This window comes from Phytophthora infestans, genomic scaffold (assembly GCF_000142945.1).
Source record: "Phytophthora infestans T30-4 supercont1.1 genomic scaffold, whole genome shotgun sequence".
NCBI classification, from domain to species: Eukaryota; Oomycota; class Peronosporomycetes; order Peronosporales; family Peronosporaceae; genus Phytophthora; species Phytophthora infestans.
Window position 1 is genome coordinate 2,529,510 of NW_003303758.1, and position 26,405 is coordinate 2,555,914.

The window sequence follows — 26,405 nt, forward strand, 5'->3', positions numbered from 1 at the left end:
GCTGTTTCATGTGCTGCTGGAGCTCTGTGTTGCTTGATGTGTTGCTCACGGGGTGTGTTGCTTTCTGTGTTGTTACTAGTGGTGGGGTCTTCAGAATGGTTGAGTACTTCAGTCTTGTCAAGAAGTCCAATTCATGGATGGCAGATGTGAAGTGGCTGTTATCGACAAAGTGGAAAAAGATCCTCGCACACCCGGAGATATTCGACGAGGAGACCGGAACTGCTGCTCTAATGCCTGACGTTGTTCCAGTGAGACATCAACAACTGGCGGACGACATCGTGCATGTGCTGGAAAGCGCTTGTCTAAGCTCAATCTTTCGGCTTGATTGTGGCGAGGGAACCGTCATGGTGGAGGAAATGGTTGGCATGATTGCCCGAGATCGTATGCTGAGTGATACGATTATCGACTTTAGAATTCGATGCATTTGCGAATCGATTGGTAGCTGCTATGCTGTGGACTCATTCGCACCGTCATTGAGCTGTCCGAGGCCACCAGAAGTCCCTATTGATAGCTAAAAAGACGTTGTGTTGCCTGTCCATTTGAGCGACATACACTGGGGTGTGATTATTGTCAGTATTTCATACCGGACGGAGATGGCGACAGTCACACCGAATTTCTACGAACCATTGTGCTCTACGTCATACAACGACACTCTTGAGCACACCTACGAGGCAATAGTGGCCGAGTTTTTAAGATTTTGGCACGATTCCACCATGCTGGGAGAGCCATATTCAATCGTAGAGGAGACCGTGTGGCTTTCCGGACCGAAGCAGCCCGACGGAACCTCTTGCGGTGTGCTAGTTCTCACCCAAGTGTATACGATTCTTAAAAATAGCTTGCAATTTACCCGATGTGCTGTAAGCCATGACGACGTCGTCTTCGCATTATGTGGATGATCTTAAGGCAACCCGAGGTAACCACGAGAAAAAACAAGGTAGCGAAGGCGGTCCAAGACACAGATCTGGAATAACTGGCGACAATTAAGACGTAGCATGTTGTGTTTCGGAAGCCAATTAATTGTAAACTTCTTACTCAATAACCCCACTCTGGTCCTCAAATTCTCAATGCTGCGTGTGGCCTAACATTGAGCTGCAACACTCCCTTAACACAACCGAGTAAGACATGACATACTTTGAGCTGCGAATAGGAACCCCCGTCACGGCTGCAATGCGGGTGGTTTCCTCCTTTTCGAGTGAGATCAATGTAGTCAGCTCATCGTGCGCATTTAGCAGCTTCGCCGTGTACTTGGCCAGTTTTTTAAGCTTCCCTTCCATAAGTTCAACCTGCTGAAGCCGGGACTGAAGCAGCTTTTGGCAAAGCTTGGCCTGGTGAGTTTGAAGAGTCTCCGCTTCACCACGGCGAGCTGCAGTTAGCTCTAGATACCCCGAAGGCGCTGAATGACTAGCCATAGCGCTCTTAAGGAGGTTGGCGTGGCTGATGTCGTCTTCGCTCATACTTGTCTCCTTTAAAACGCTCGACTGCGATCTACTAAGAAATTCACAATAGGGGGCCAGAAACTTTTACGGCTCCCGTCATTTATCTCTTTTAAATTTATTACGCCACGAGCGTATTTTATTTAGCAAATGTTGCTCTCGGTGGCTCTCCTTGTGTCGATGTGGTCTGTTGCGTTGCTATAAGAGCTTGTCGTTGACGAGTTGCAGTAGCGCCGTCCCAGCTTGCCAGCGGATCACTATTACTTCAAGTACATGCATTTGGATATCATACAGCTTCCAAGCACAAAATGCATGTACATGTATCGACGTTACCCTGGCCGAAACGGCTAGAGCTTCGATCGCTGTAATTGCCAACCGTAAACACGCGTCATATTGATGCTCAAACGGTATCGGACATGCTCATGGAAAAAGTCCGTAACGGTTGCTCCGCCACTGAAGTTCAGTCTGAACAGCGGTCATTCCATATGCCGTTGTTGTTCTAACTGCAAGTGGAACGACATGGGGATGACAGCAGAGATTCTTGGTCCGCCACGTCACTCGTCAACAATTCAAAGTGGGTGCGTCACCAATCCACTTGGATTTAGTAAGAGACACAACTTACCTGTCTATACCGATGGCATTCCTCCACCGCAACTAGCAGTCATTCTCCATTTACTCCCCACGTTCGCACGTGTATCGAAGCCTTCTTTCCTCCCCAATTAATAGCAATGTCTGACCTTAAGGCCGATTTCGAAGCTGCTGCTGCGCTTGCCAAGACTTTCACAAAGAACCCCGTACGTAGCGTGTCCCCTTCCGCCTCGAGACGACTCAACTGATCCGATGTGTATCATTTCTCTGTTTGACTCCAGACCAACGACGAGAAACTCGCCCTTTACGCCTACTACAAGCAGGCCACTGTGGGAGACAACACGACGCCCGCCCCCGGCATGTTCGACCTGACGGGAAAGGCCAAGTGGAACGCCTGGAACGCCAAGAAGGGTGTGTCCACGGAGGACGCCATGAAGGCCTACATCGCCGAGGTGGAGAAGCAGAAGGCTGTCTACGCTTGAAGTGCGGCTGCCAGGTCGCGTCTGTAGCTATGCCCCCCTCTCACTCAGTAGAGAAGGGGTCATTTCTATCCGTCTCCGCTTCAAGCAGTTTATGTATGCAGTTTTGAACGCTACGGGGAAAATGGGGACGATCGACCCGATGCCAGCTCACGTTTGAGTCGCTGATAACTTCGTAATAGTTTTCATGAAATGTTAACAGACGACCATGACATGTTTGTGTGGGTTCATTTGGCTACCTGCGTGAAGATCTGCGTACACGACAAGGGCTAAGCAAAGTTTCGCATAGCAGGACCAGTCCACAGTCGAGATGTGGTCAACTGTACTTCCAGGTAAGTTCATTGAATAGATAGTTACAACACTGACAGCGCCTACTCGAGATTGCTGTCAGTGCCTTTAAAAAATGCGAGACCTGCATATATGGATTCGACGCGTTGGAGTGCAGAATCTCCTCCATGCTGCTGCCAGCTGCGCTCGCATCCGCAAAAGTGATGAGGGTGCTGCTACACGGCTCACTTTGATCCGCCACTTCCGACCTTTGCCTCGACCCTTGCCTCCATTCGTGCAAAGTCAGTCATGAGCTTATTGATTTGATCCGTGTGCTGTCCTAGCTTGGTAGACAGTGAAATCTGCTGCACCGCCAGTTGCTGCTGCGTTTCGGTGTTTTGAGTCAGCAGTCGCATGAGGAGTACCTCCATCTGCTCGCCCGCCGCTGTTGTCCCCATGGAAAGCTGTGTCATTGCCATTGATGTGTCTTCTTCCTGGATTCCGTCGTTGTTGTCCAGTTTGGGCGGAGACAGTGACGACTGTGTTGAGGTCGATCCAAACGATGACATTGACGATGCTGTCGTTGACGTAGAAGGAGATATCGGCGTCCCGATCTTTCTTCTGCTAAAGCTATCAAGCTCACTTTGAGCCGCATCTTGGATCTCTCCCGTGACTTCATGTGCTTTGTCACTGTCCTCAGGTTTCTCAGCCTCATCAACAGTAATGTCTTCGGGCTTTAACTGGTTGACGCCCTCAGTTGAAGCTACAATCTCCGTAAGGTTCTCACCTGCTGCCAAAGCCAGTCGCTCCAAAATGGAAATATCACACGATTCTCGCGGACGTGTGTCGAGGACGAAGACGCTGCCGACAGCGTGGCCAGAGTTCGGGTCAATAATCGGGGCAGCCGCGTAAAATCGAACGCCGGCAGCTCCCGCGACGAGAGGGTTTTTCCGAAATCGATCGTCCTGAAGTGTATCCAATATGACCATCGGTTCGCGTGCATACACTGTATAAGCGCAGAATGCGATCTTGCGTGGGATCATCTTGTGCGCCAGCCCCACACTGGCCTTGAACCATTGACGGTGCTCATCTAGAAAGCTTACTGCAGCCATGGTACACGACAAACGCGCCTTCGCGAGATCGCAGACCATATCGAACGGCTTTTCCGATTCCGAGTCTAATATTTTCAGTGCGTACAAGGCGCGGAGTCGGTCTCCTTCGTCAGCACTTAGAGGTGGACAAGGCCACGGGTGGGCCCACTCGGACGAAGATTCGCTACTCTGCTGTTCTGTCTGAAGGTTGCTCTTTTTAGTGCTTCTAGACTCACCTTCCGCGCTGAAGTGGCCTTCCTTTAGCTCCAAATGTTGGCGTGCCTTGGGAGTAAGTGAGCGAAGCATTTCTTCACTGTCTGGCTCGGACGATGGACCGAATGCAGGAGAGTGTAAATGGTTCTGCAGCCACACGCGAGACGCCTCCGACGTCACGCTGGGGAGTGGTGAAGCCGCATTGCTGGATCCTCCAGCGCGACTGTTTGAGTTGTTGATCACACACGACATGCACACGCGAACGCGTGCGGTGCCGATCGTCGGATCCACATGAGCGTCCTTATAAAGCGTGCAGTTCTTGCATACGACCTCTCCGCACTGCGATATACCAGGAAGCGTCAGAAACCACGACAAAAGAAAGCGTCGGTAGCATCAACTACATGTAAATCTTACCATACGACAGTGGTGTTTGCGACGGAAGGTGCCGAATGGTCTGGTACAGACATAGCACAAGTTGCGCTCGTGGTCGGCGACCCAGTCTGCAGAATCCACGAGGTGCGACACGAAAAGGTTGTCGGCCGCCATCTTGACTCGGTGTTTTTAGAGACGGCGGATGAGATTAGCTAGTCGATGCTTCAAGAATACGCGTTGGCGTAGGAGCGGTATGTTTAGCACGCACTTCTCTGGTTCGGGAAAAAATGAATTCTGGTGCCGCCAGTGAGTGCCCTGGCAACGCGGCGATGAAGCGAAACGCCTCCAGCACTCGCCGACCGGGCGAGAAGGAGTCGGAGACCCCACGCAAACGCAAGAAAAAATCGTAAAGTGGAGAGCAATTGGAGTTCCGTGGGTCTTGAGCGGCGGTGGGGCAAGTGGCGGCACGTTTTTTCTGGCTTGTAGCTGTTGTTATTTTTCGATTCATCCCTCCGCCCAACGCTCGCGACCTCCATTTTTGCGTAACAACGCTGGTCGGAGAACGCTAAGGGCTTCAATCAAGAATATGGAGGCCTCCAAACCCCGAATAAAAATCCCTGGAGCCGGAATGACAAGGTATGCAATTTAACACCGCGTCGTACGATCCGTGCAAGTGAACCCAGCCTAGAAAGTTCCTCCGCAGAAAAGTATCACTAACATACACAGGGCGTGGTGGCGACGCGGTGACCAGCTTGCCTTTTTTCGTGACGGAGCTCTGGACGATATTCCGCCGTACGAGGAAGCGAAAAAACTCTTGGTTGACGATACACACAAAAGAAATGGTGGACCAACGAACGTGCTACTGTGCACCATCTCCGGATTTGAGTTAACGATGAGTCATGAAAGCTACAGCCTCCTCTAACTTTCGCAGCTGCCATCTTTTCGTGGCGGTCTGCAGCGTATGTACACAACCAGTATCGTCATCAGTTAAACTCTTGTGGACAGCTCAGCGCCAAGCGTTTCGTGGGTGTCGCTATTTCTCGTGAGCAAGTTTACGTGGCCGTTAATGCAAACACAGCAATGACGTACAGTACATGTACCATCCTCGGTTGATGCGTTGTTTTTCTCTCGAGACTTACATCTGGACTTCGACGTGAGAGACGCTACCCATGCAGAGCTGACTGGGAAGCGTCTAGCCTACCGGTAGCCTACCGGCGGTAGGTGGACCAAGTGCTTACCACGTACATATATTGAGCATGCGCTAAAGCATTAATAGAGGCGAAGCCCTGTGGTTAATTACAACCTAATCTCACTATCGGTTTAATGCATTCGTCTCCGTTATTTGCCCCCTTCAACTTGAACACTTCAACGTAGCAACGATACATTTTTGACCAATGATCAAGCACTTTTCGTGTCCCCTACTTTTTGGCTTTGAGCAAACGACGAGAAATGCGGCTTTTTGCAGCACGGAACCTGGCCCGCTTGGCACGAGGACAAAGCCACAAGGTGAGAACTTTCTTCATCCTCCTTAGGCTACCTATCTCTCTGCTGCTTTTCGCCGTTTCTTCCGTCGTTTTTGACCCCCCTAGAAGCTTCATAATCATCACTTCGATCTCACCTCTCGCTTGTCGTATTTTGCTCCAGTTCCATGGCCCCACGCTGCGTCACGCGCTACTTCTAAGTGGCCTGGGACTGTCCATGCTAGCCCTCGCACGTGGAGAGATGGCGGACGTGCACTCTGCGCACATGGAAGCGCAGTGTGACGCTCGCTACGCCCCGCCCGAGGTGGAGGGGGCCTTCTCTGTGCCTCTGGAGCGCGAGGAGTTCGCACCCATCACCAAATCCCGCGCTACACGAGTCAGCAGCGCATCGTATAAGGCAAATTTCCCCATCGAGGACAAGTACGCAGTGGCGACGACAGACGCGGGCGACGTGTTCGCAACCGTGCTGGATGGCCATGGTAAACACGTCACTTTGTCTGGAGATCTGTTCCCCTTGCTGATCTGCTTGTATGATACTTGTAGGTGGCTGGCAGGTGTCTGAATATGCTCGCAAGACGCTGATTGGCAACGTGCAGAAGGAGCTGGCTTATCTGTACAAGCCGGGGACGTCTGAGCCGGCTCAAGGTGACGAGGAGGCGGTCTCGGACAACCGCGTAGCTGCTGCTATTCAACGTGCATTTGGTCGCACAGACCGCGACCTTATGGCAGAGGTGGCATCGGCCTTCAAGCTGGGTTTCGGAGCTGTTGCACGTTGCGGATCGTGCGCATGTCTGGCGTACGTGCACGAAGGCACCGTGCACGTTGCCAATGCTGGTGACATCCGTGCAGTACTGGGTAAGCTCGGAAAGGAGCCCAACACGGTAGTAGCTGAGCCACTCAGTAAAGACCAGAACGCTATGGTGAAAATCGAGCAGGAGAAGCTCATTAAGGAGCATCCGGGTGAAGCCAACGCTTTCACGTGCCGCCACCCGGACTCGTGCTACGTGAAGGGCGCACTGCAGCCTACCCGCGCATTCGGTGACTTTGCCCTGAAGCATCCGGAGTTCAACGGGCCGCCCTACAAGAACGGGGACCGCTCTGCTGGTCGCCACTTTTCGGCACCGTACACGCCACCATACATCACGGCTATCCCGGAGGTTACGTCGCACAAGCTCTCGGAGGGAGACAAGTTCCTTATCATCGGATCGGATGGTCTATGGGACTATCTCAGTAACGAAGAGGCCGTCGAAATCGTGAACGGTCAGGCGTCGTGTGGGAATCACGATCTGGCTGGACGTGCGCTGGTTGAACGTGTGCTTCAGAAGGCGGCGAAGCGATACGGAATGACGTACCAGGAGCTGTTGAGTCTGCCACCGGGAAGTCACCGCCGTCGTCGTCACGATGACACGACCGTGGTTGTGCTGTTCTTCGACTAGAGTGAATTCAGGCGCCTGAATAGCCTTGACGACCAAGAAGGATTGTACAACTTGCAACCTTTAAACCATTAAAGGCACGATTCAATCAAAAGATTGCCAACTCATTTATGATTTCTCAGGGTTGAAACTATAGGCATTGCGAGAAAAAGAAGATCGCCCTGTTCTACTGGTAGTTTGCGGTGTACCTGGTAGCATTGATGTTGAAGGTCTCGTTGGTTCGCTCTTCTCCTTTTCCAGTTGTTGCCTGTACAATTCGTAGTTCTTCTCCAAAGAGTCTGTGTAGAACTGCAGCAATCACATTATCAGTATGGACGACAGTGCAACAATGGCGACAAGAAACTTACCCGCAGATGATGGCAAAGTGAAGTCAGTGGCAGCCAAATAGGCCGCACAACGTAGTTGATGAAGTTGAGATGCACGATAACCCGAACGTATTTATTATCGAGGTTTCGCATAAAGTAGTCGGTTTGTACTCCATGTTCAGCTTCAGTAGCTGCTTGGTTCTGGAACTCGTCAAGCAAGCGAGCACCCCACTCTTGGGCTTGAGAAAATGGTAGCAAGTAGTGGGATAGGTCGGCAGCACGCACTAGAATTCCCATGAGGAGAAGACGCTTCTCGCTCAGTTGTCGACGTGTAAGACCTTCAAGAATTTTGCATTTCTCAAAATGTTTCGACATGTCGGTTGCCAGAATACACGAAATGATAAGGTGACGCACTCGTTTGTGGCGTTCATGGTCGAGATGTTGCAGAATCTTAGCCGACTTGTGGTTAAGGATGATGAAAGTTACCCGACAGTGGTGGCGCTCCAGTACTGCGTCGTCGTTGTGTGTGAGCGCCATGGGGCTCAACATCTTCAGTTCGAAGTCGTTATTGTTTCCGGGATGATCGATATCGTGGCAAAGCGATGCTATCAGCATGGCGAAAATCTCGAGTCCGCTAAAATATCGACGACACTCTGTGCGTAACATGATGTGCATTGCCACCATAACCTGAAAAGCGTGCTGGAAATTATGGAAAGGGTTGCTACGATAGTAGTTAGCCACGTTTGTCGAGAAGGCTGAGAATTTATCACTAGATATGCGGAAGGCGTCCATGAACCCGTACGCACGGAAAATAATACCACAGCTCATCGACACTTCGCCGCTTGAAAGTGCCACAGTCTCGGTGTCCCAATGATCCAGCGGTTCGTTTCTACCATGAGTAAAGGAAATCTCACGTGGAAACGGCACTTCGTCGTCTTCCTGGCTCTTCTTCTTGATAGCTGGTAGCAGCGCAGCGAAAGAGGGGATCCCTTTTTTCTTTGTTGCATTCGCAGCGTCATCGCCTGAGTGGCAATATTTGTGTACGATGGAGGAAATGATGTCTGTCTCGGAGAAATTATCCAGACGACTACTACTTGACATTCGCTTTAAGGTCCTTGGGTTCGAGTCCACACTCGTGCGAGATACAGCAACACAGTCGGACACTACTTTGTAGTATGAGACGTCGAGAGACAACCGACCAAGTGCAAATTGAACTTCTGCGCAGTATTTACTCATGATCTCACGGTCTGTTTGTGTGAAGGCCACGACATGAGCACCTTCCTTCTTGTTGATACACATTGCAACAGCTACCACCTTAGGAGGAATTGTGACCGAGTGGTCTTCAAACACAGGCATACAAAGCACGCTCGTAGTACGGTACCCTGTCTTCATATCAACACTCGGATCGAACAGCTCGTGCTTGTAGGCGTCACGAGTACAAACTGTTTGCCCGGTAGTGGCTACAAGTCCTGAAATCCCTCGATTGATTGGCGAGCGGATACTCTCACCACCGATCCGTGGTGTGATCCAAAGCTCATGCTTGAAATGATCGATAAGCAACAGCCCAAAGCGATCACAATCCATGATATCTTTGCCTATATCCATGACCATGTTGACGAACTCCGCGATATCGGTGCTCTCCGATATGAACGTCGTGAGCTTCAGTCGTGCTTCAATCAGTTTTTGTGACGTTCTGACTTGACGATGCAAACTCGCTTTGTGTAGTGAAGTACCCACTGCTTCAGCTGCGTAATTCAGAAAAATAGCGTCCTCACTGGTGAAATCCATGCCGTCAACCTTGTTGACTGCCGAGAGTACAGCTAATATCGTCCCCTCTGGAGACTTGACGGGCAGGCATAATATTCTCTTGGTGAGGAACCCTGTCTTCTGGTCCAAGGTCGAGTCGAACAGAGGATGCGAGTACGCGTCATTCGTGATGACAGTCTCACCTGTACGGGCCACGTATCCAGCGATGCCTTTTGTTATCGGGACATACTCCCCACGAACGATATCTGCTGCTGATGCGATGTACAGCTCATCTTCGCCTTCGATCTTGATGAACAAACCGATACGTTCCGTGCCAATTAGTTCATGACAAACACTGAGCACCTGATCTAGAACTACCGACGAAGACACAGTCTCCATGGAAAAGTTGCGGTGAAGCTTGAGTAAGCCTTCGATACGATGCTGAGCAGTCTGACGCTGACGTGAGAGCACGAGGTTCCAGATTGTGGCGCCAGCCACCACTGCGATGAATTCCAGATTCGCGATATCTGTATCGGTGAACGACACTCGTTTATCTGTTGATGACTTGTTAGAGCTTACTTGGAGCACGCCAACTACAGCACCATGAGCATTACGAATTGGTAGACAAACCAATGCTTGTGGGTATTCTACTGCATTATTATCACCGTGGTTGCGTTGAATTTGGAAGATTACATCAGTGTCGGAGTCGGTGATTGTAAACGGTCTTCCGGTCATGATCACACGTCCAAAAACTGTGGGGGAGTCAGGCACCATGAAGCCTTCACTTATGACATCAACTTTCGAGAGTGACAAGTCTAACTCAGCGTCGCTATCGGTGCGTAGGGTGGAACATACGTCCAGGACGTTGCGACGCTCGTGCAGAATACCCAAAGTGAGCTTGTCGGCGCGTACTAGTTGCACTGCAGCACGTAGCGTGCGTTCCACGACGCTCTCGAAGCTACTTTGGGCAGAAACCTCCTTGGCGATGATCATGAGCGCCTCTAGCTGCGAGACGCGCTTTTGCATCGTCACGATCCCACCAGAACTTTGATCAACTCCTACCATTGTAGCGGGAGATGTCATTGCCGGTGAGTTGACGCCGCTAGTCGGTTCGATCTTGATGGATATGGCGCTACCACCACTGTGCCCAATAGTACTTTGCCGATGATCTAAAAGTCGTGACTCCAACGCTGCCGATCGACTACGAAGCAATTGTACACGCTTGCGACTTTCTTCGATACGAGCCAGTAGACGTTGTTTCTCTGCAGTCTGCTCGCGAACTCCATCCACGACAGTTCTTAAGGCGTCTGCAGGCACGAACACCATCTTGGTCTTCTCCATTGAGGGCATGATTGTGCGATCATGTGGAGACGATAATGATAAGTTTCACAGGAGCAGAAACCGTTTCGCCGGCAACGCAGCGCAAAACGCCATCGCATCTCCAGAATCGGAACCACGAACTCGTCATCAAGTAGAAGAGATTTACATTGCAGTCGTAGTCTACGAGTGTTCTACGACACGTAGAACACTTGCATACAGCGTCACCCTCCATTTTTTCCTTCACAGCAAGAATGGGACTGCCCCATTCTGGCTGCTGAAGTCTCCGACGAAGGGCTTCGCAAAGCTCACTCCAGACGACACAGCACGTACTTCGAAGTATGAATGTACGCTGTGGTGGAAGTGCAGAGTGGACATACCGAAGCTATAGCGTAGTCGCCGCCTTAGTGGAAGAAGAAAAATGGAAGTGAGCGCAATGACTGCGCTTTGGTAGGACTGCAGTGTCGTCCTACCAAAGTTGCTCGATGCATCCCGGCTACGCACTTGAAGTTGGATAGACCCAGGTTGAAGTGGTCCAAAAAGATATCATAGGTAAGGAATTAATAAAAACAAATTCGGTAAAATGTTATGCCGGACATGAAAGTTGCCTGACGCAACAGAGTCTGTAGTAGTACAGGCCCCACCTTTGTATCAAACACTTGTGGCATCCATGGAGGTAGTTTGAGCGGAGCAATAGACGAATCACCGATGTGCCGATCAACAGAACCCACGTTTAAACACTCCAAGACCAAAGATTCAAAGCCCCGATGCGCCAGCCAGAAAGCTGCACTACTTTGTAGGTGTGCTGCCACGAAGCGCCCTACCAATTTGGTAACCAACCACCCGCCATTTTTGCCTGCACCCACGGAATCTGATGGTCCAGGGTGGGACACCATCATCTCGATTATTCACGGAATCCTCACTTCTGCATACTTTACTCAAGTCATTTCGAACTCCCCAATCATTTTACTCGTCTTTGCGTCCCTTGGCATTGATGTCCGACCATCGACGATCCTAGAATCTACCACCACTCCCCGGGACCTCCTCATTCGCAATCCTTCCAGCAAGAGCTCAAGTAAAACCTCGCAATGCTTCGCCGTGCCGCTATCCGTGCCGCCCAGGTGTCCGCCGTCTCCAAGACGCGTGGCTTCGCAACCTCGCAGCTGCGCACAGCCAACAAGAAGAAGCAGCCGAGCGCTATCGTTCTCGCCGCCGCAGGCGTCGCCGCCGTGAGCGGCCTGGCCCTAACTGACCTGGTGAACGCGCGCGAGAAGGCCGTGGACCTGGACGCCATCAAGAAGGAGATCATTGATATCTTCGACGAGGACAACTACATGGGCCCCACCATGGTGCGTCTCGCGTGGCACTCGAGCGGCTCGTACTCGGGTAAGGACAACAGCGGAGGCTCGACGGGTGGCACCATCCGCTTTGACCCGGAGATCAACCACGGCGGTAATGCTGGTCTGCATCTGGCTGTCAAGGCCCTGGAGAAGGTCAAGAAGAACCACCCGGAGATCACGTACGCTGACTTGTACATCCTGGCCGGTGCCACGATGATCGAGGAGATGGGAGGCCCCGAGATCCCCTTCCGTCTCGGCCGTCCGGATGCCAAGAGCGGCAAGGAGCCGACGCAGACTCCCGATGACCGTCTGCCTAACGCCGACATGGGTAGCAAGGATAAGACCACGCAGCACGTGCGCGACGTATTCTACCGCATGGGCTTCAACGACCGCGACATCGTGGCGCTCGTGGGCGCACACGCTATTGGACGCTGCTACCCGACACGAAGTGGCTACAGTGGCCCATGGACTAACGCCGAGTGGACATTCTCGAACGAGTTCTTCCGTGAACTGATCGAGAACAAGTGGACGATTAAGAAGTGGGATGGCCCCATGCAGTACGAGGACCCGACGGGTAAGCTTATGATGCTACCTGCCGACATTGTGATGATTCAGGACCCAGAGTTCAAGAAGTACGTCGAGTTGTACGCTAAGGACGAGGAACTGTGGTTCAAGGACTTTTCCAAGGCTTTCGTCAAGCTCACGGAGAACGGCGTCAAGTTCCCCAAGTCAGGCTGGTTCAGTTTCTTTAGCTAAGTAGCGATTAGTTGAGGGATGGAACCTCCGAGTATTACCTCCTACAGTCTGGTAGCTCGAACCAACGTACAGATCAGTATTCTGAAAGTCTAGAATGCTTTAACGTCTAAGTATATAAACAAATACATCATCATGATGTAGCAATAAATCTATTGATGTAAGGGTCCTATTTCGGTGTATAGCAGCATGGGTAGGACGGAATCTCGACGTGGTAGAAGGCGTGAAGTGACTTTATCGTACGAGAAGACTTATCCATGGGAGGACGAACGTGGATCTGCGGTAGAACGCACCGTGGAAGTCAACGCAGAAGCCAAACGCGTGTATACGATGCAAGAGCAATTGCTACCGACACGTCCGCTTGATCGACCGTTGGATCCCGCAGCGAGTGAGCATCTTCAAGATGTGGGGCGTCGAGTGTTGATCCTTCGAGATACTACGAAGAGAGCACAGATGAATGGGATGCTGAGTCCAAAGAAGTCTCCGAAGCGTGTGATTCCGAGTCGATATCCTGAAGTTGCACCGGACTTGGAAGAAGATAAAGGAGAACCGGATCGAGTAGAGGAAGAGGTAGACCCAGTCATTACAGAAGGACGAATCGTAAGTACACGGTAGTTTTAGTACACGTAGTGTGGTGATGTTGATGACAAGCTTGTGGTGGTGTAGACAACGATGTTGATGGATCAGGAATGGGATACGCGAGGGTGGAATGCAACAAAGATCCAGGCAGCAGTGGAGGCTTTGTACGAAGAAATTGAACACTCCGACGATGATTCACGACGCGAACTTGCAACTTCGATGCTGCTACGTCTGATGGAAAAACACGAAGGTCGGTACGTTAGCGTATCCGAGTCCATCACATTCGTCGAATAACATTGTATTTATGCTGAGCTGTAGACGCGGTAGACTACGTCGAGACCTCTTTACCAAGTCTGACTAATAAAGCCTTCCGGACACTGTCGAAATTCACTGATAACATCAAGATCTTCCGTATGGCTCGACTTGTTGCCGTGCTAGCGGAATGGTTTGCCCACGTTTTGTCAAACGAAAACGCAGTGAACAAGAGTGTCGGATGTTTATTGCGTGAAACCGAGTTATGTGCGCGTATTCTTCAGCATCATTGGCGTGGAGTGCTCTTCGAACGCTCACTGAACAAGCGAGATTGTGATCCGATAGTCCGAACTCGACTGCGTTCCATGTACATGATCAAATTCGTAGAGTTACGTCATCAATTTAAAGTATTGCGAGAAGCTATTGGGCCTGGAGGAATACCTGACAGCGTCACACAGACATACATCACCATTTTGTATTATTTGGTGAAGCTCCAACGCGGCCCTGACACGATATCAGATAAAACTCGCAACACGGTGCTTTTGGATCAGCGAAGGACACTTGGGTCAGGCTTGTTGGTGTGTTTGGCGTCTCAAATCACTAGACGCCAGAGCCGCGAAGTGATTGAGTTGGTGAAAGGAATTGTATCAAATATCATTGAAGGCCATGGAGACGAGTACATTGTGGAAATACTTCAGTGCAACATCGTCCAGAGAGTGCAACTGGACTTGGTACACACCATGGAAACGTTTGATGGCAACAGCGTTGCTGCTTCTACGGCACTGACAACTTCGCTCAGTTTGATATACGCTATTGCCACTAAAGTTCTTCACACGACAGAGCGATGGGGGCAGCCAATTGTTGCTGCAGGTACGTCTTCCAGTCCGTCTCGAAAAGGAACGCCTTCACCCGTGAATAATCCACGCAACGTTGGAACTCCTGACGAGCGGAACTTCATGATGCGAAAGCTGAAGACGTCAGTTCGTCAATTTCTACTGACTGCGGATCTTTTCGATACGCTGTTCGAGGTTCTGAGTTACTGTCAAGAAACAAACGACAGGTTACGAGCCCAAGTGCTGGAAATACTGTGTCTGCTTGCTCGGTCGCTGGGTTTCTCTCAACTTCTTGATTCGATGACTCGGTGTGGAGGACGATGGCTTGAACTAGTGTTGCTGTGTATGAAAGATACCAACCTGGTTGTTGTGCAAGCTGCAGTGACTTTATTCTACGACATGACCAGCCGTACTGATGCCCGACACGGACTCACAACAGCAGGTGCTGTACAGTGTTTCATGCGTTGGTGTCGACCCAATTTTGAAGCTTGTGAATCGCGGATGGCGTTCCTCATGGGACTTATTGGATGCTCCTTACTGGCTAGACAAACGGAGCGAGTCAAGCCTGCTACGGCACTGCTATCATCGCTAACGACCTTCGAGAAGCGACTGGATGCGTTGTACACTCTTCTACTGAACCTGGCAATGCAAGATGATACTCTACCACGTGCCTCAGAGAAGACTGCCGCTTTCTTCTTCTCCGTTGATGCATTGCCGACGCTTGTGACGTTTTTAACGCAAGTGTCGCCGAGTTGTATGGAGTCACCAGTCCAGAATGCTCGACAGCGCAACGTTAGCTGCATTTTACTCGGTCGCATGTGTAAAATTGCGCATTTAACGCGAGCGTGTTTCTCCGAAGGTGTCGTCAATCACCTCGCACTATCGATTCAATGCAATCGACTGGATGAAATCGAGAATTTGGTGGCTCGTAGTTCGTCTGAAGATCGATCCATCCATGAGCTTGGCTCGAAAGAGGCTTGCAAGGCGCTTAGCCGACTAGCGCGATGTCCGAGTAACCTGGTGGATGCGCGACTTCGACCATCTATCACTTCCGCACAGGTTCCTGAATGGCCCCAAGCCTTAATTTGCGATGTCATGTTTAGGATGCACGTGTTGGAAGACTTGATTGCACTTATCCGAATACCAAGTGATGCGGCTGAGTTTCCCGAGGTAGAATTGGATAAAGTTGTAGCTGCAGTCGAACTCGCAGGGTATCTTCGACCGCTGCCTTATGGCGTAAGTGCTCGAGACAAGTTCCTGAAGTCTCACGCCCACCATCCACACGGGAGATATGCCCAAGAAAAGCTGTCGAAGCTTGTTGAGCTGGTCGCACCTGCTATCTTACACATTCTCCGCGAGAAAAGTGCTGGGTTTGAACTTGTTAGTGCGTGCTGCGTAGCTCTCAGTCGACTGGCATGTACGAATGCTGCGTGCACTATGCTGCTGGCTCAAGGTTGCTTGCAAACGGCAATGATTCATTTACCTGATATCCTCATCTCCACTGGAACAACAGCATCTCCGAAGCGACAAACTGTCGTGGTTGATTCATCAGTTGATTATCATGCGCTTCTAGATGTACCTGCCCCTCTTTATACGCTGTTCGGTAAGCTGTGTGCAGTTGCAGATGGACGAACTGGGGTAATGCGTGCTCAGGTGCTTCATCGTCTTCTCAAGCGAATGCAAATGCAGCATCCGACCTCGCAGACGCTTAATGACGAATGCAAAAGTGAGATTGCGGTCGTTATTTCACGGTTAGCGATGGTAAACACTGTGGAAGGCAGCTCTGGCGAACTCTTTCTACACTTCCGAGTATTGGAGTTGCTATCGAAAGTGTTGCAGCAACATCAAAGTCTTGTAGCTACGCAAACTTCTATGGCATCTTCGAAAAAGAAAGACGAAGTGAACAAGTGGAGACTTTTAGTGCATTCCGTTGGTGCAATTGCAGCGCTCAGTCAAGATGTGCTCGTGTGCGTTCCTCGAGTTGTTGCGCTTGGTATCGTTGAGTTATTGTTCCCGTTTCTAACACGACTTCGAGTGGAAGGAGGTTCCAATCCCCTACTTGAGTCGCTCCAGTATGATGCAGTCACTATTATTCGATCTATCGCGTCGTATCCTTTTGGCGAGTACCATGCGTATCTAACGAACGTAAAAGGTGTTATTCCCGACTCAGATAATGCAAAGGAGAAGGAGAATAACAAAGAGGCAGCACCGCCGATGTTGATAATGGAAAAAGTAAAGCAGATTGCCTTCGATTTCGCGATGGAGCTAAAGAATAAGCCGATGGCTTTGAGAGACAAGAAATCCGTTGGAGAACTCGCTCGGGAGACTATGGCGTTCATCAATGAGCATCAACAACAACTAGAGCGACAACAAGAACAACGTCGCAAGTCTAATGTGAAGTATTTAAATGGATCTAAAGAACACCTCACATCGATGACTAGCCCACGCATGAAAAACTCATCTCCAACTCGAGCTTCATTCCCAGTCTTACCAACGTCTCCAATAAGTCGTTTAAATGAAACTCAGGACCCCTCTCCTGCGCAGAAAGTTATAGCCAGCAAAACAACGATAGAGACTCCGCTTAACGCCACTCGATCCGTTCTTTTACTCGACGGGGGATCTAAATCACCAGCAACATTGAACGGAGTGAACATCGCATCAACAAGACCTGCAGTGAACAACAAACCGTGTCCTGTGTCCGAATCGCACCACCATTATGTCTTCACTAGACCCAAGTCGAAGACCAAGCGACGTGACAAAAACCCAGCGTACTGTTTAATATTGGATCCGCTTTTCGACTCTGGTAGCTCCCCTTCAATCCCAAGACTACCTAGCGGCAACATGAAGACGCCAGATGACTTGCAACATCCCAACGAAGAGACGTACAGCTTCTCACAAGAAGTTGATCGTTGTGGTCATTACGCGAATATCCAAGCGCTGCGCCACAAGAAAGGGGATCGATACTTCCCGTCATTGGGACGTATCGTTACCTCCACTCCTGTATCTCCCGATCTCTACAAGCGTCCAGCAACTCTGTCACCACACTAACAAAAACACTTGATAAAATGCTGAACGAACCCTCTATTCAAGCGAAGCAAACAAGGAAGAGGCTATCTCGTCAGCTGCAAAACGTGGGCAGTCGAGATACCTACGGGTTCTAGGCATTGTCATCGGTTTGGCGAGTCGTGGGGTTGCCGTTGGAGCCATAGTTGTTCCTGTTGGCGTTGCGCGCTAACAGCAGCTGCGAGATGTCACTGCCGCTGCCACTGCGACGAATCATGGGACTCTGACGATAGACCACTTTTCCACGACGCTTACGCATGAGGTGCGTCTTCTGGAGTGACGGCGACGCGTACATGGGCGACTTCTCCACAGACTCAGTGCCACGCTTGCGCTCCTCCTTTTCGGAATGATACACCAGCAATCCCATGACCAGTACGAAAAGAGAGAAGCCATCGTAGATCGTGAACGCCTGACTGGCAGCTTTACCCGTAAGTAGAGGAATCATGTACAGTAGATCCGTCAGCGGGAGCCCCACAGCCGATGACACCACAAAGAGAACGCTGCTGCCTTCCTTGAAGATGTACAGCATGAGCTGGTTGTATATCGTATTGAATACTATGAAGACCAGGAAGACCGCCAGCACACCAGAGTCACATGGCAAGTCCTTGCCGTTCAGCTCCACTTCGTTTCCGATGAAACACTCGTGAGCTTTCCACAGGTAGGACGGGAAGCCGGCCCAGGGCACTGGAGGATCGCTGAACGCTCTGATACGTACAGTCCATATCGTAGCGAAGCCGATGATGAGCTGGTAGAAGCTGATCCAAATGTTGGCGTACCAGATATCCAGATCCACGTCCTTGAGTCCGATCTCCTTGTACACATTCGACGCTGCAGCTGGCACCAACGACACGATGTAGAGACTGATCCATCCTATACTTGGGTCGGGTGTATTTGCATTGTCTTGACCAGTAAGAGCGGGGATCAGGTTGACCATTCCGCCATACAGCACGAGGATGGAGCCTAAGATGTGACCGCGTTTGAAACGCGTCTGTAGAAACATGTAGGACAGCACCATGTTGAACGGAAGGTTGAGCTGGTTCAGCACATTGGCCATGTTCCCCCTATCAAGATTGAATCGCATCCATTAATTTTCAAGACTTTAAAAAATATAAGTACAATATATTACTTACCCGATGTGAGGCGTGGGGAACGCGCCCAGCAGGTTGTAAAGCGTGTCGAACAGCGCCATGAGCATGTATTTGTAGTGCGGGAACTCGCGCATTTCCGGTGTGATGTCATCTAACCTTTCAGTTAGTGAAAATCTAAAAATCAAAGGGAAAAAGTAGCTGTCTACTCACCGGTAAAGTAAATCTTGTAGCTGTTGTCCACACATACACACGGTTAGTATCCTAAAACATAGTTATATTGCAGATTTTATCTACATACGCTACAACGGGAGCCGACGAGACCAAAAAGGCGACGGGGAGAATCACGTTCGTAAAGTACCACAGGAACTCGGTGTAGTCGTACGTGATTCGTCTACAGTCGATAGAGCCAAACGAACGTAAGAGATCAAGTGCACAAGTGTAGTAAATTGCTGAAACTTAACTCACGTGTAGAGCACACGATCCACGCAGCGCGCCATGATGAGCAGGCACAGCGCCACCGCCAGCTTGGACTCCCACAGCAGCCGCTTCACGTCCATCGTGATGGCCGATTTTGGATATCAAGAACGGGTGTGACGATCCACATTAGATCGAAATTATTTTTCACCAATCAAACCACATCTTAAGAAATTTCAACCAATCCAATCGCATTATTGAAGATCCAGAACACTTCGTAGTTCCGCAATGGAGGACCACGGTATGAACCGCATGCAGGAGCTGCTGAGCAGCTACTACGGGCTGCAGGACCAGGAGAGCAGGCAGGAACAACTGCGCAACATCGACTCACCTGGTTTCGATCCCAAGATCTACGTCAAGGTAGGCCCCGATCGTCCTAATAAGAAAAAGTAGCCATCTTACGCGTCTGTCTGTAGGAGTTGCTGACGACCCGCGGGCTTAACGATCTTCTGGCAACGGACGACAAGCTGATCCGTGAGATCAAAGATCTGGACACCAACATGCAGATGCTCGTGTACGAGAACTACAACAAGTTTATCAGCGCCACAGACACGATCCGCAAGATGAAGGTTAGAGTGCAGCTAATAGGGCGAAATGTTGCTCAATATTTATGATATTGACGCTGGATTGACGCTACAGAATAACGTGGCGAGTATGGAGGACGAGGTGGGCCGTGTGGTCAAGAGTATGGACACTATCACAGCCAAGAGCGAGAGTATCAACGTGGCTCTGGCACCGCATCGCTCCAAAGTGGAGAAGCTCATCGGCGTGCGGAGATTGCTCAAGAGGTTCGAGTTCATTTTTGAACTGCCTCAACGACTAAGCACGTACGTCTGGGTGAGGGAGGATATTTGTTGCTGCTATTACTGATTAAGTTGCAGTGCTGTGAAGCAGAAGGAGTACGCTAATGCTACCAAGTATTACTTGCTGGCACGTCGGATTCTGGGAAGATATGAGCATATTTCGTCCTTCAAAGTACGTTTGCTGTGATGTATTTGTCTGATAATTTCTCACGGATCTTGCTTATGTCAGGCGATTCAAATGGAAGCAGAGAAAATTATCCAGCAACTCGAACGTCTACTCAAGAAGCGGATGCTGGATACCACTCTCGAGTCCAAGGAGGTAAATACTGCGTACTTCTGTTACTTGTGTCCATTGAGTTAAATTCATTTGCTGGCTTAGCTCTGCGACACGGTAGTGCTCCTGCACCAACTAGATGCATGCAACGACGAGATCCGAGACCAGTTTTTGGAGTGGCATCAAGCGTACTTTGAGCGAGCGGTAGCCGTGTCTAAGGTACCTATCCGGTTGATGACACACCATGCGCTTCGTACGTCTAAAAAATGACCTTAATCTTCTTTGTAGACTCAAGGCACGACCAGCTCGGTGCTTGGCTTCCTACAAAGATTCAACGCAGATGTTTTGACGAAAATGGGTCGAGTATTCTCAGTGTACAAGACCCACTTCTTGCCTGAAGTGGTCACGCGCGAGAAAATGTCAACGTCGCGAAAATCTTCTGATGCGGTTCGAGACGATTTGTTCCTCAGCTTCGTGAAAGAATTGTTTGCGCTGTATTCAGGCGAGTGTATTGTCCAGTTCCGACGCCCCCACACAAACTTTGTACGTATATTGCTACCATACCAGCACTGAACGCTGCTAATTTGTACCGTGTATGCATCGCAGGGACCAACGGACGAAGTTATTGACGTGCTGCAGGACGAGAATTTCTCGTCAGCTGTCGTGGAGAGCGAGTACTTTGTGTTTATGCGCGTGATGAAGTTCTTTGTCTCACAAGTCGAGGAAGTCGATAGAACTATTCCGATGTGTGGACTGGCCGCGAGCGCCACTGAGATTGTGGAGAACTGTGTGCGTTTCCAGATCGAAGGTGTCTTCAGAAAGCTACGTGAGGATACTGCGGAGTTGTTTATCACGTCTCACGAGGATGTCTCGGGGCTGGCACGAAGCTCACGTGATGGCGGACAGAGCGTTCAGCCGCTAGCACAGCACTCTGCGAGGGAGTTTACAGACATGATGCAGAAGGTGCTGCAGCAGATGGAGCCGATGGTGCAAACAGGTTTCGCTATCCTCTCCGAGCTCAGTCGTCTCTTTTCTGACTTGGTCCAGGTATGATTCGTGGTGCCCTCTTGCAGATGATAAACGAGTGATTGCTTACGTGTTTTTGAACTCATCTCGATGGTCCAGAGTCAATTTTACGATTTCCTCAAGTGGTTTAACGCAGCGGTGCTCCAGTATGCGGAACCAAAGCGTGCGTTTGCGGATGGACCGCGAGGAACACGAGAAGAGCAAGACAGCGTAGCGCTTCCATCGCTGGAGTCAACTCCCCAGTTTTTGCTGTTTCTGGCTTGCCTGTGCCAAGAGTTGTCGACTGAAGGTATCGGCGAATGTGTGCGTGGGCTCATTGAGTGTTTGCCAGCTCCTCTCTCTCCGTCAAGACACTCCGAGTCGATAGGAAGTCGTCGGATGAACCAGCAGGACGTAACGCACATGATCGAAGTGACTCGCGAGTCCTCAGCAGAGCTCCTGCAGCATGTCGCTAAACATTATGGCAACCAGTTATGTGTAATTGTCCACAATGGCGTGGCTGCTACGTCGTGGGCTGACATGGATGAGGAGCCAAGAAGTGTCCAGGAAATGATGGCTGCTGTCGTTGAAGCCACGTTCCGTTTCGGCAAAGAAGTCGCGTTGGCACTTGGCGATGAACAGAACATCTTTATCGGCCATAACAGTCGCACTGCGAGTCGTGACTTCCGTCGACGCGCTAGTGCTCTACGGTCTCGCAATGCTGGAGTTGCTAGTGCGACGTCAGGCATGCAGCTAGACGTGGATCGTATCTTTGCTCGCAAAATCCAAATCTTTTCGTCGCAACAAGAGCTTACGGCGGATGCATTCGTCCACACAATGTTGAAGATGTGCATCAAGGCCTTCAGTGAGTGGGTGAGGCTGCTGGAGCTGTCGAAGTTTGGATTGCAGCAAATCCAACTGGATGCTGAGTTCCTACGCAGCACTTTGCTGCACATTGTGGTGGCTGGTGAAGCTGAGGAAGAAGTGGAGAGTCTGCTGTCTGACCTTCTCTCGAACGCTCGTGCACGAGCGGTTGAAGACGTGTTGATGGACCAGAGCAACGTTGTGGCCATTGTGAGTACCAAGAGCACTCAAGTGTTGTCACGTCGAGGCTGATTACGGATGGCTACAACATTGGAGGAATGCAGGGAGTTTTTATAATTTTTTTTTGTGTTACTACGTTTATTTGTTGGTGGTGCGTGGTTTAATGTTTTTGAGTTGTGGTATCAGTTTTGATCAAGTAGACGTCTCGTGCTTGATACGCGCTCTACCAGCTTACGAGAGCTGGCTCCACGGACGCTCACTCTTGCCAATTCTTCGACTTCTGCCGCTTCTCGCTGGAGTTTATCCAGTTCAGCTTTGTAGCGCTCCCGATTGGATTCTAACGAGTCTGCGTATACCTTCATGGCAGGACACAACGTGGCTAGTGGCAACCAGATGGGACGTAGCACGTAATTGATGAAGTTGAGCTGCACGGTGACTCGCGTCTCAGCGTGATGCAGATTGGCCATGAAGGATTCGACTGGGAAATGCAGTTCGGCTTCGCTCTTCGCTTGTTGCTGATATTCGGAGAGGACACGCATGCCCCAGCGAGCTGCTTGAGTGTACGGCAGGGCTTGACTGGATAAATCTGCTGCGTGGATAAGGATTGTCATGAAGACAAAGCGATGTTTACTGCGTCCTCGCTTCGCTCCTTTGCCTCCGTTATTGTTGACAAGGAGATGACGTTTCGAGAGACTTTCCAGCGCCTTGCACTTCTCAAAGTGCTTGGCCATGTCTGTCGCCAAGATGCAGTGGATGAGCAGGCGACGCACGTACACGAAACAAGCCCGCGTGGGCAATTGACCGAAGAGATTTGCGCCTGGATGGCTCAAGATAATGAAGGCAACGCGACAGTGATGACGCTCCAGAACGGCGTCGTCGTTGTGTGTGAGTGCAAGTTGACTATGTGTCTTGACTTCGAAGTCGTTGGTGTTACCAGGATGATCCAAGTCATGACACAAGGCAGCGATGAGCATGGCAAAGATCTCCACTCGAGCGAAGTACGAATGCGCTACACCGGAGCGACGAAGCAGACAATACGTCGCGTGTGTGACTTGGAAAGCGTGTTGCAGGTTGTGGTAAGCGTTCGGTCGGTAATGAGACGCCACATGTGAAAGAAACGTCGAGAAGGTGTCCTGTGCCACCTGGAAACGCTCCAATAAACCAAGCGAGTGAAAGAGGACTGACACTGCTGCGAAGATGTCTGCGTTGGAGAGATCCAGACAGCTAAAGTCCCAACGTGTCACGTCACCGACACCAATCACATGTCCATTCTCTCGGGGTGTTGAGATTCGTCGCTGAGGGTTTCGCGGAGGGAACGGGATAGCAGCAAATGGTGTCGTGTGCTTGTCCTCGTCGTCTAGATCGCTCTCTTCTTCGTCGTAATCCCCGGCATTCGCATCATCCGTGTCTTCAACCTCATCGGGATCGTCAGCATAAGCGGCAGTTGCCATTTCCTCCAGAGCGTCGAGTTCGCTCGATTGACAGTATTTCTGCACGATTGATGAGACGATCTCGCCTTCATTCACGCCGTCCATTTGCTGCTCCTGCGATGGGTCAGCAGAGTCGAGCAGAGACTCACCAGGCGCGCTAAGGCCGCAGTCCGACACTACTTTATAGTACGAGATATCCAGCGACAATCGACCGAGTGCGAACTGGATTTCTCGACAGTACTGTGTCATACATTCGGCGTCACTTGTAGTGAAAGGCACACGATGTCTGGAATTTCGACGAGAAGCTTCGTCTTCTGTGGCGTTTGTAGCGCCATCGTCTTTCTTGTTGATGGCGATGACGACCGCCACGATCTTTGGGTTCGTGGGTGTGTGATCCTCAAATACGGGCATGCCAAGGACGCTTGTGGTACGGTATCCAGTCTTACGATCAAGACTAGGGTCGAAGTGTGGATGAGTGTAAGCGTCTCGTGTGTTGACAGTCTTCCCTGTTGTAGCGATAAGCCCCGAGAGGCCTTTGGTAAGCGGCATCCGGACTCTTTCTTCGTCTTCTTGAGTGATCCAGAGCTCTTTTTTCAACGGATCCACTAACAAGAAGCCGAAGCGGTCGCAATGAAGCAATTTTCTACCTTCTGCCATAACGACTCGCACAAATCTGGCGACTGAGGCTGCAGCACTGGTCTCATCTTCAGGTTCGTGACTGGAGTTGTTGTACGCTCGCTCCCCGTTGCTGCTCACGAAGTCAGCAAGTTGCAATCGAGCCTCAGTCAAGCGCTGTGACATCAACACTGCGCGTAGGAGGTTGGACTTGTGCAGCGAGATCCCTGCGGCTTCTGCGGCGTAATTGAGATACAACGCGTCGTCCGCTGTAAACTCGTCTCCGTCCACCTTGTTGGTGGCGCTCACGACTGCCAAGACTTGACCACTCGCATCTTTGACAGGCGCACAAAGCACCTGCTTCGTCTTCAGTGATGCCCAGAACTCGTCGTACTTTGGGTCGAACGCTTGGTGTGTTGGAGCCGCATTGGTAAGTATAAGCTGTCCAGTGCGCATGACGACGCCGACGATACCGTTGTGTGCTTTCAAGAACCTCTCGTCATATCCAGTATGGGACTTTTCGGTGGCTTTGTCCTTCAGTTTGTGTCTGGTTTTGGTGCCTGGAGATCCTGTAGTAAACATCTCGTCTTTACTATCAGTGACGAAGAGATAGAAGTCGTCGGTGCCTTCATCGCGCACGTAGAGTGCGATGTGCTCTGCATGTAGCAGCTCATACGCTACTGCGATGATTTGGTGGAGTACGGCTGAAGCGCTGACCTCGGCTGCGATGTTGCGATTAAGTTTAAGAAGACACTCGATGCGACTCTGCATGGCTTGATGGGCTTTGGCCAGCGATAAGTTCCATAAGGCCGTCCCCGCAGAAACGCAGATGTAGTCGAAGTTCTCTTTGTCGCGTGCATCAAAAGCTCCTTTTTGTTGCGCTTCCTGGTTACGACCAAGCCTTGATAGAGCTGTACGAGGAGTAGACGGATACCACTGAGACTCTGATGGAGTAGCATGGCCTTCCTCGGGTAGTATCTTGCGAGTAATGACCTGGAAGACGCCGACTAATACTCCGTGGACGTTAAAAATGGGGGCACAAAGCAGAGCTTCTGGCTCGAACTCAAGCACTTGCATCTGCTCTTCAAACACGTCGATGACCTCAGAGCCGCTGACGTCTGCGACCTCGAGAGGTGTTCCTGTCTTAGACAGTGCGGCACTGGTTAGACGATGGAGTTGTTCATGACGAATACTTAAGTAACATTTACCAACACGACGCGACCAAACGTAGTGGCTGAGTCGACGAGAGCACTGCCTTCCTCGATGAGATAGCGCTTACCGGGTAACTCCATTGGTGGGTTGGAGTACAGCTCTACACGATCTTTCTTTTCATTGAGGATACCCACCGTGTATTTCTCTGCCTGGAGAACGTGCTGTGCTGCACGAAGCGCGTTGCTCACAACGTCCGGGGCGTCAGACGCTCGGGAGATCTCACGCATCGCATCCATAAGAGCGCGGAGCTACGTCAAAGGATCGACATAGGCTGTAAATTTTATATTGCTACCGATATCAACACTCAAGACGTACGTTTTCCTCTCGATCTGCGAGCTGGTTGAGTGTCTCGGCCTGCTCTTCGATGAGATTGTGCATGCTAGCGCTAAACATTTCGCTCTTTGGCCGTGGACGTCTAGGCGCAGACTTAAGCATGTCACCAGGTCGATACGGTCGATTCTCCACGCGTGACCCACTGCAGCAGTCCAGTTGATGCTGTCGCTTGAGGAGCTTGAGCTCAAGCTCCTTCGCCTCCTCCTCGAACTGCTCCAGCTCCGCTGTCAGTCGGCGGTTCTCGTCTAGCGCTGTTCTAGCCCCGTGCATGGCTGTCTTAAGCTCTCGAACGGGCACCCGCACCAGCTTCACCTCGTCATCCGACATGCTGCACGGAAATCGAATAACTGCTCGAGTCGATGTTGAAGTTTTCGCCCCGTCAGTGACGGGGCGAAAACCAGGACATTTTTGTCATGTGACGGGCCGTCACATGACAAAAATGTCCTGGATTTCTTAAATTCTTTCTTAAAACTTACTTTAAAAGATAAAAAAGAGTAACATTTGAAATTTTACCATTTGACAGAACAAATCACAATTCAAAGCGGTGAAATTCCAATGCCAATGGAATTTCACACTGATTAA

The 26,405-nt window shown here is 50.6% G+C and overlaps 9 protein-coding genes across 9 annotated transcripts; 5 read left to right on the forward strand and 4 right to left on the reverse strand.

Annotated features, from left to right (window-relative positions):
• Window positions 1-2,110: 2,110 nt before the first annotated feature.
• Window positions 2,111-2,733, forward strand: PITG_00488 (uncharacterized protein; the record flags this gene model as incomplete). The annotated part of the gene is made up of 2 exons (XM_002909040.1): window positions 2,111-2,227; window positions 2,303-2,733. The coding sequence occupies 2 exons, from the start codon at window positions 2,162-2,164 to the stop codon at window positions 2,501-2,503; spliced, it is 267 nt and encodes an 88-aa protein (XP_002909086.1).
• A 279-nt stretch (window positions 2,734-3,012) lies between these two features.
• On the reverse strand, window positions 3,013-4,617 carry PITG_00489 (uncharacterized protein; the record flags this gene model as incomplete). The annotated part of the gene is made up of 5 exons (XM_002909041.1): window positions 3,013-3,254; window positions 3,329-3,344; window positions 3,487-4,252; window positions 4,322-4,410; window positions 4,486-4,617. 5 exons carry the CDS (start codon window positions 4,615-4,617, stop codon window positions 3,013-3,015), a joined length of 1,245 nt encoding a protein of 414 aa, XP_002909087.1.
• Window positions 4,618-5,889: 1,272 nt separating this feature from the next.
• On the forward strand, window positions 5,890-7,451 carry PITG_00490 (protein phosphatase 2C, putative; the record flags this gene model as incomplete). Its single annotated transcript, XM_002909042.1, has 3 exons — window positions 5,890-5,949; window positions 6,088-6,403; window positions 6,468-7,451. 3 exons carry the CDS (start codon window positions 5,893-5,895, stop codon window positions 7,358-7,360), a joined length of 1,266 nt encoding a protein of 421 aa, XP_002909088.1.
• Window positions 7,452-7,662: 211 nt separating this feature from the next.
• Window positions 7,663-10,758, reverse strand: PITG_00491 (3'5'-cyclic nucleotide phosphodiesterase, putative; the record flags this gene model as incomplete). The annotated part of the gene is made up of 3 exons (XM_002909043.1): window positions 7,663-9,962; window positions 10,011-10,463; window positions 10,545-10,758. The coding sequence occupies 3 exons, from the start codon at window positions 10,756-10,758 to the stop codon at window positions 7,663-7,665; spliced, it is 2,967 nt and encodes a 988-aa protein (XP_002909089.1).
• A 964-nt stretch (window positions 10,759-11,722) lies between these two features.
• On the forward strand, window positions 11,723-12,969 carry PITG_00492 (cytochrome c peroxidase, mitochondrial precursor; the record flags this gene model as incomplete). Its single annotated transcript, XM_002909044.1, has 1 exon — window positions 11,723-12,969. One exon carries the CDS (start codon window positions 11,814-11,816, stop codon window positions 12,819-12,821), a length of 1,008 nt encoding a protein of 335 aa, XP_002909090.1.
• A 38-nt stretch (window positions 12,970-13,007) lies between these two features.
• On the forward strand, window positions 13,008-17,530 carry PITG_00493 (uncharacterized protein; the record flags this gene model as incomplete). The annotated part of the gene is made up of 6 exons (XM_002909045.1): window positions 13,008-13,418; window positions 13,485-13,647; window positions 13,716-16,331; window positions 16,383-16,634; window positions 16,716-16,881; window positions 17,041-17,530. 6 exons carry the CDS (start codon window positions 13,008-13,010, stop codon window positions 17,528-17,530), a joined length of 4,098 nt encoding a protein of 1,365 aa, XP_002909091.1.
• Window positions 17,531-17,639: 109 nt separating this feature from the next.
• PITG_00494 (Drug/Metabolite Transporter (DMT) Superfamily) lies at window positions 17,640-19,190 on the reverse strand (the record flags this gene model as incomplete). Its single annotated transcript, XM_002909046.1, has 5 exons — window positions 17,640-18,606; window positions 18,676-18,784; window positions 18,844-18,863; window positions 18,932-19,024; window positions 19,099-19,190. 5 exons carry the CDS (start codon window positions 19,188-19,190, stop codon window positions 17,640-17,642), a joined length of 1,281 nt encoding a protein of 426 aa, XP_002909092.1.
• A 127-nt stretch (window positions 19,191-19,317) lies between these two features.
• Window positions 19,318-22,305, forward strand: PITG_00495 (fat-free family protein; the record flags this gene model as incomplete). The annotated part of the gene is made up of 9 exons (XM_002909047.1): window positions 19,318-19,467; window positions 19,524-19,676; window positions 19,747-19,934; window positions 19,989-20,082; window positions 20,140-20,229; window positions 20,290-20,403; window positions 20,473-20,727; window positions 20,791-21,231; window positions 21,310-22,305. 9 exons carry the CDS (start codon window positions 19,336-19,338, stop codon window positions 22,303-22,305), a joined length of 2,463 nt encoding a protein of 820 aa, XP_002909093.1.
• A 110-nt stretch (window positions 22,306-22,415) lies between these two features.
• Window positions 22,416-26,150, reverse strand: PITG_00496 (3'5'-cyclic nucleotide phosphodiesterase, putative; the record flags this gene model as incomplete). The annotated part of the gene is made up of 6 exons (XM_002909048.1): window positions 22,416-23,576; window positions 23,649-23,749; window positions 23,813-24,771; window positions 24,859-25,421; window positions 25,487-25,738; window positions 25,806-26,150. 6 exons carry the CDS (start codon window positions 26,148-26,150, stop codon window positions 22,416-22,418), a joined length of 3,381 nt encoding a protein of 1,126 aa, XP_002909094.1.
• Window positions 26,151-26,405: the final 255 nt, after the last annotated feature.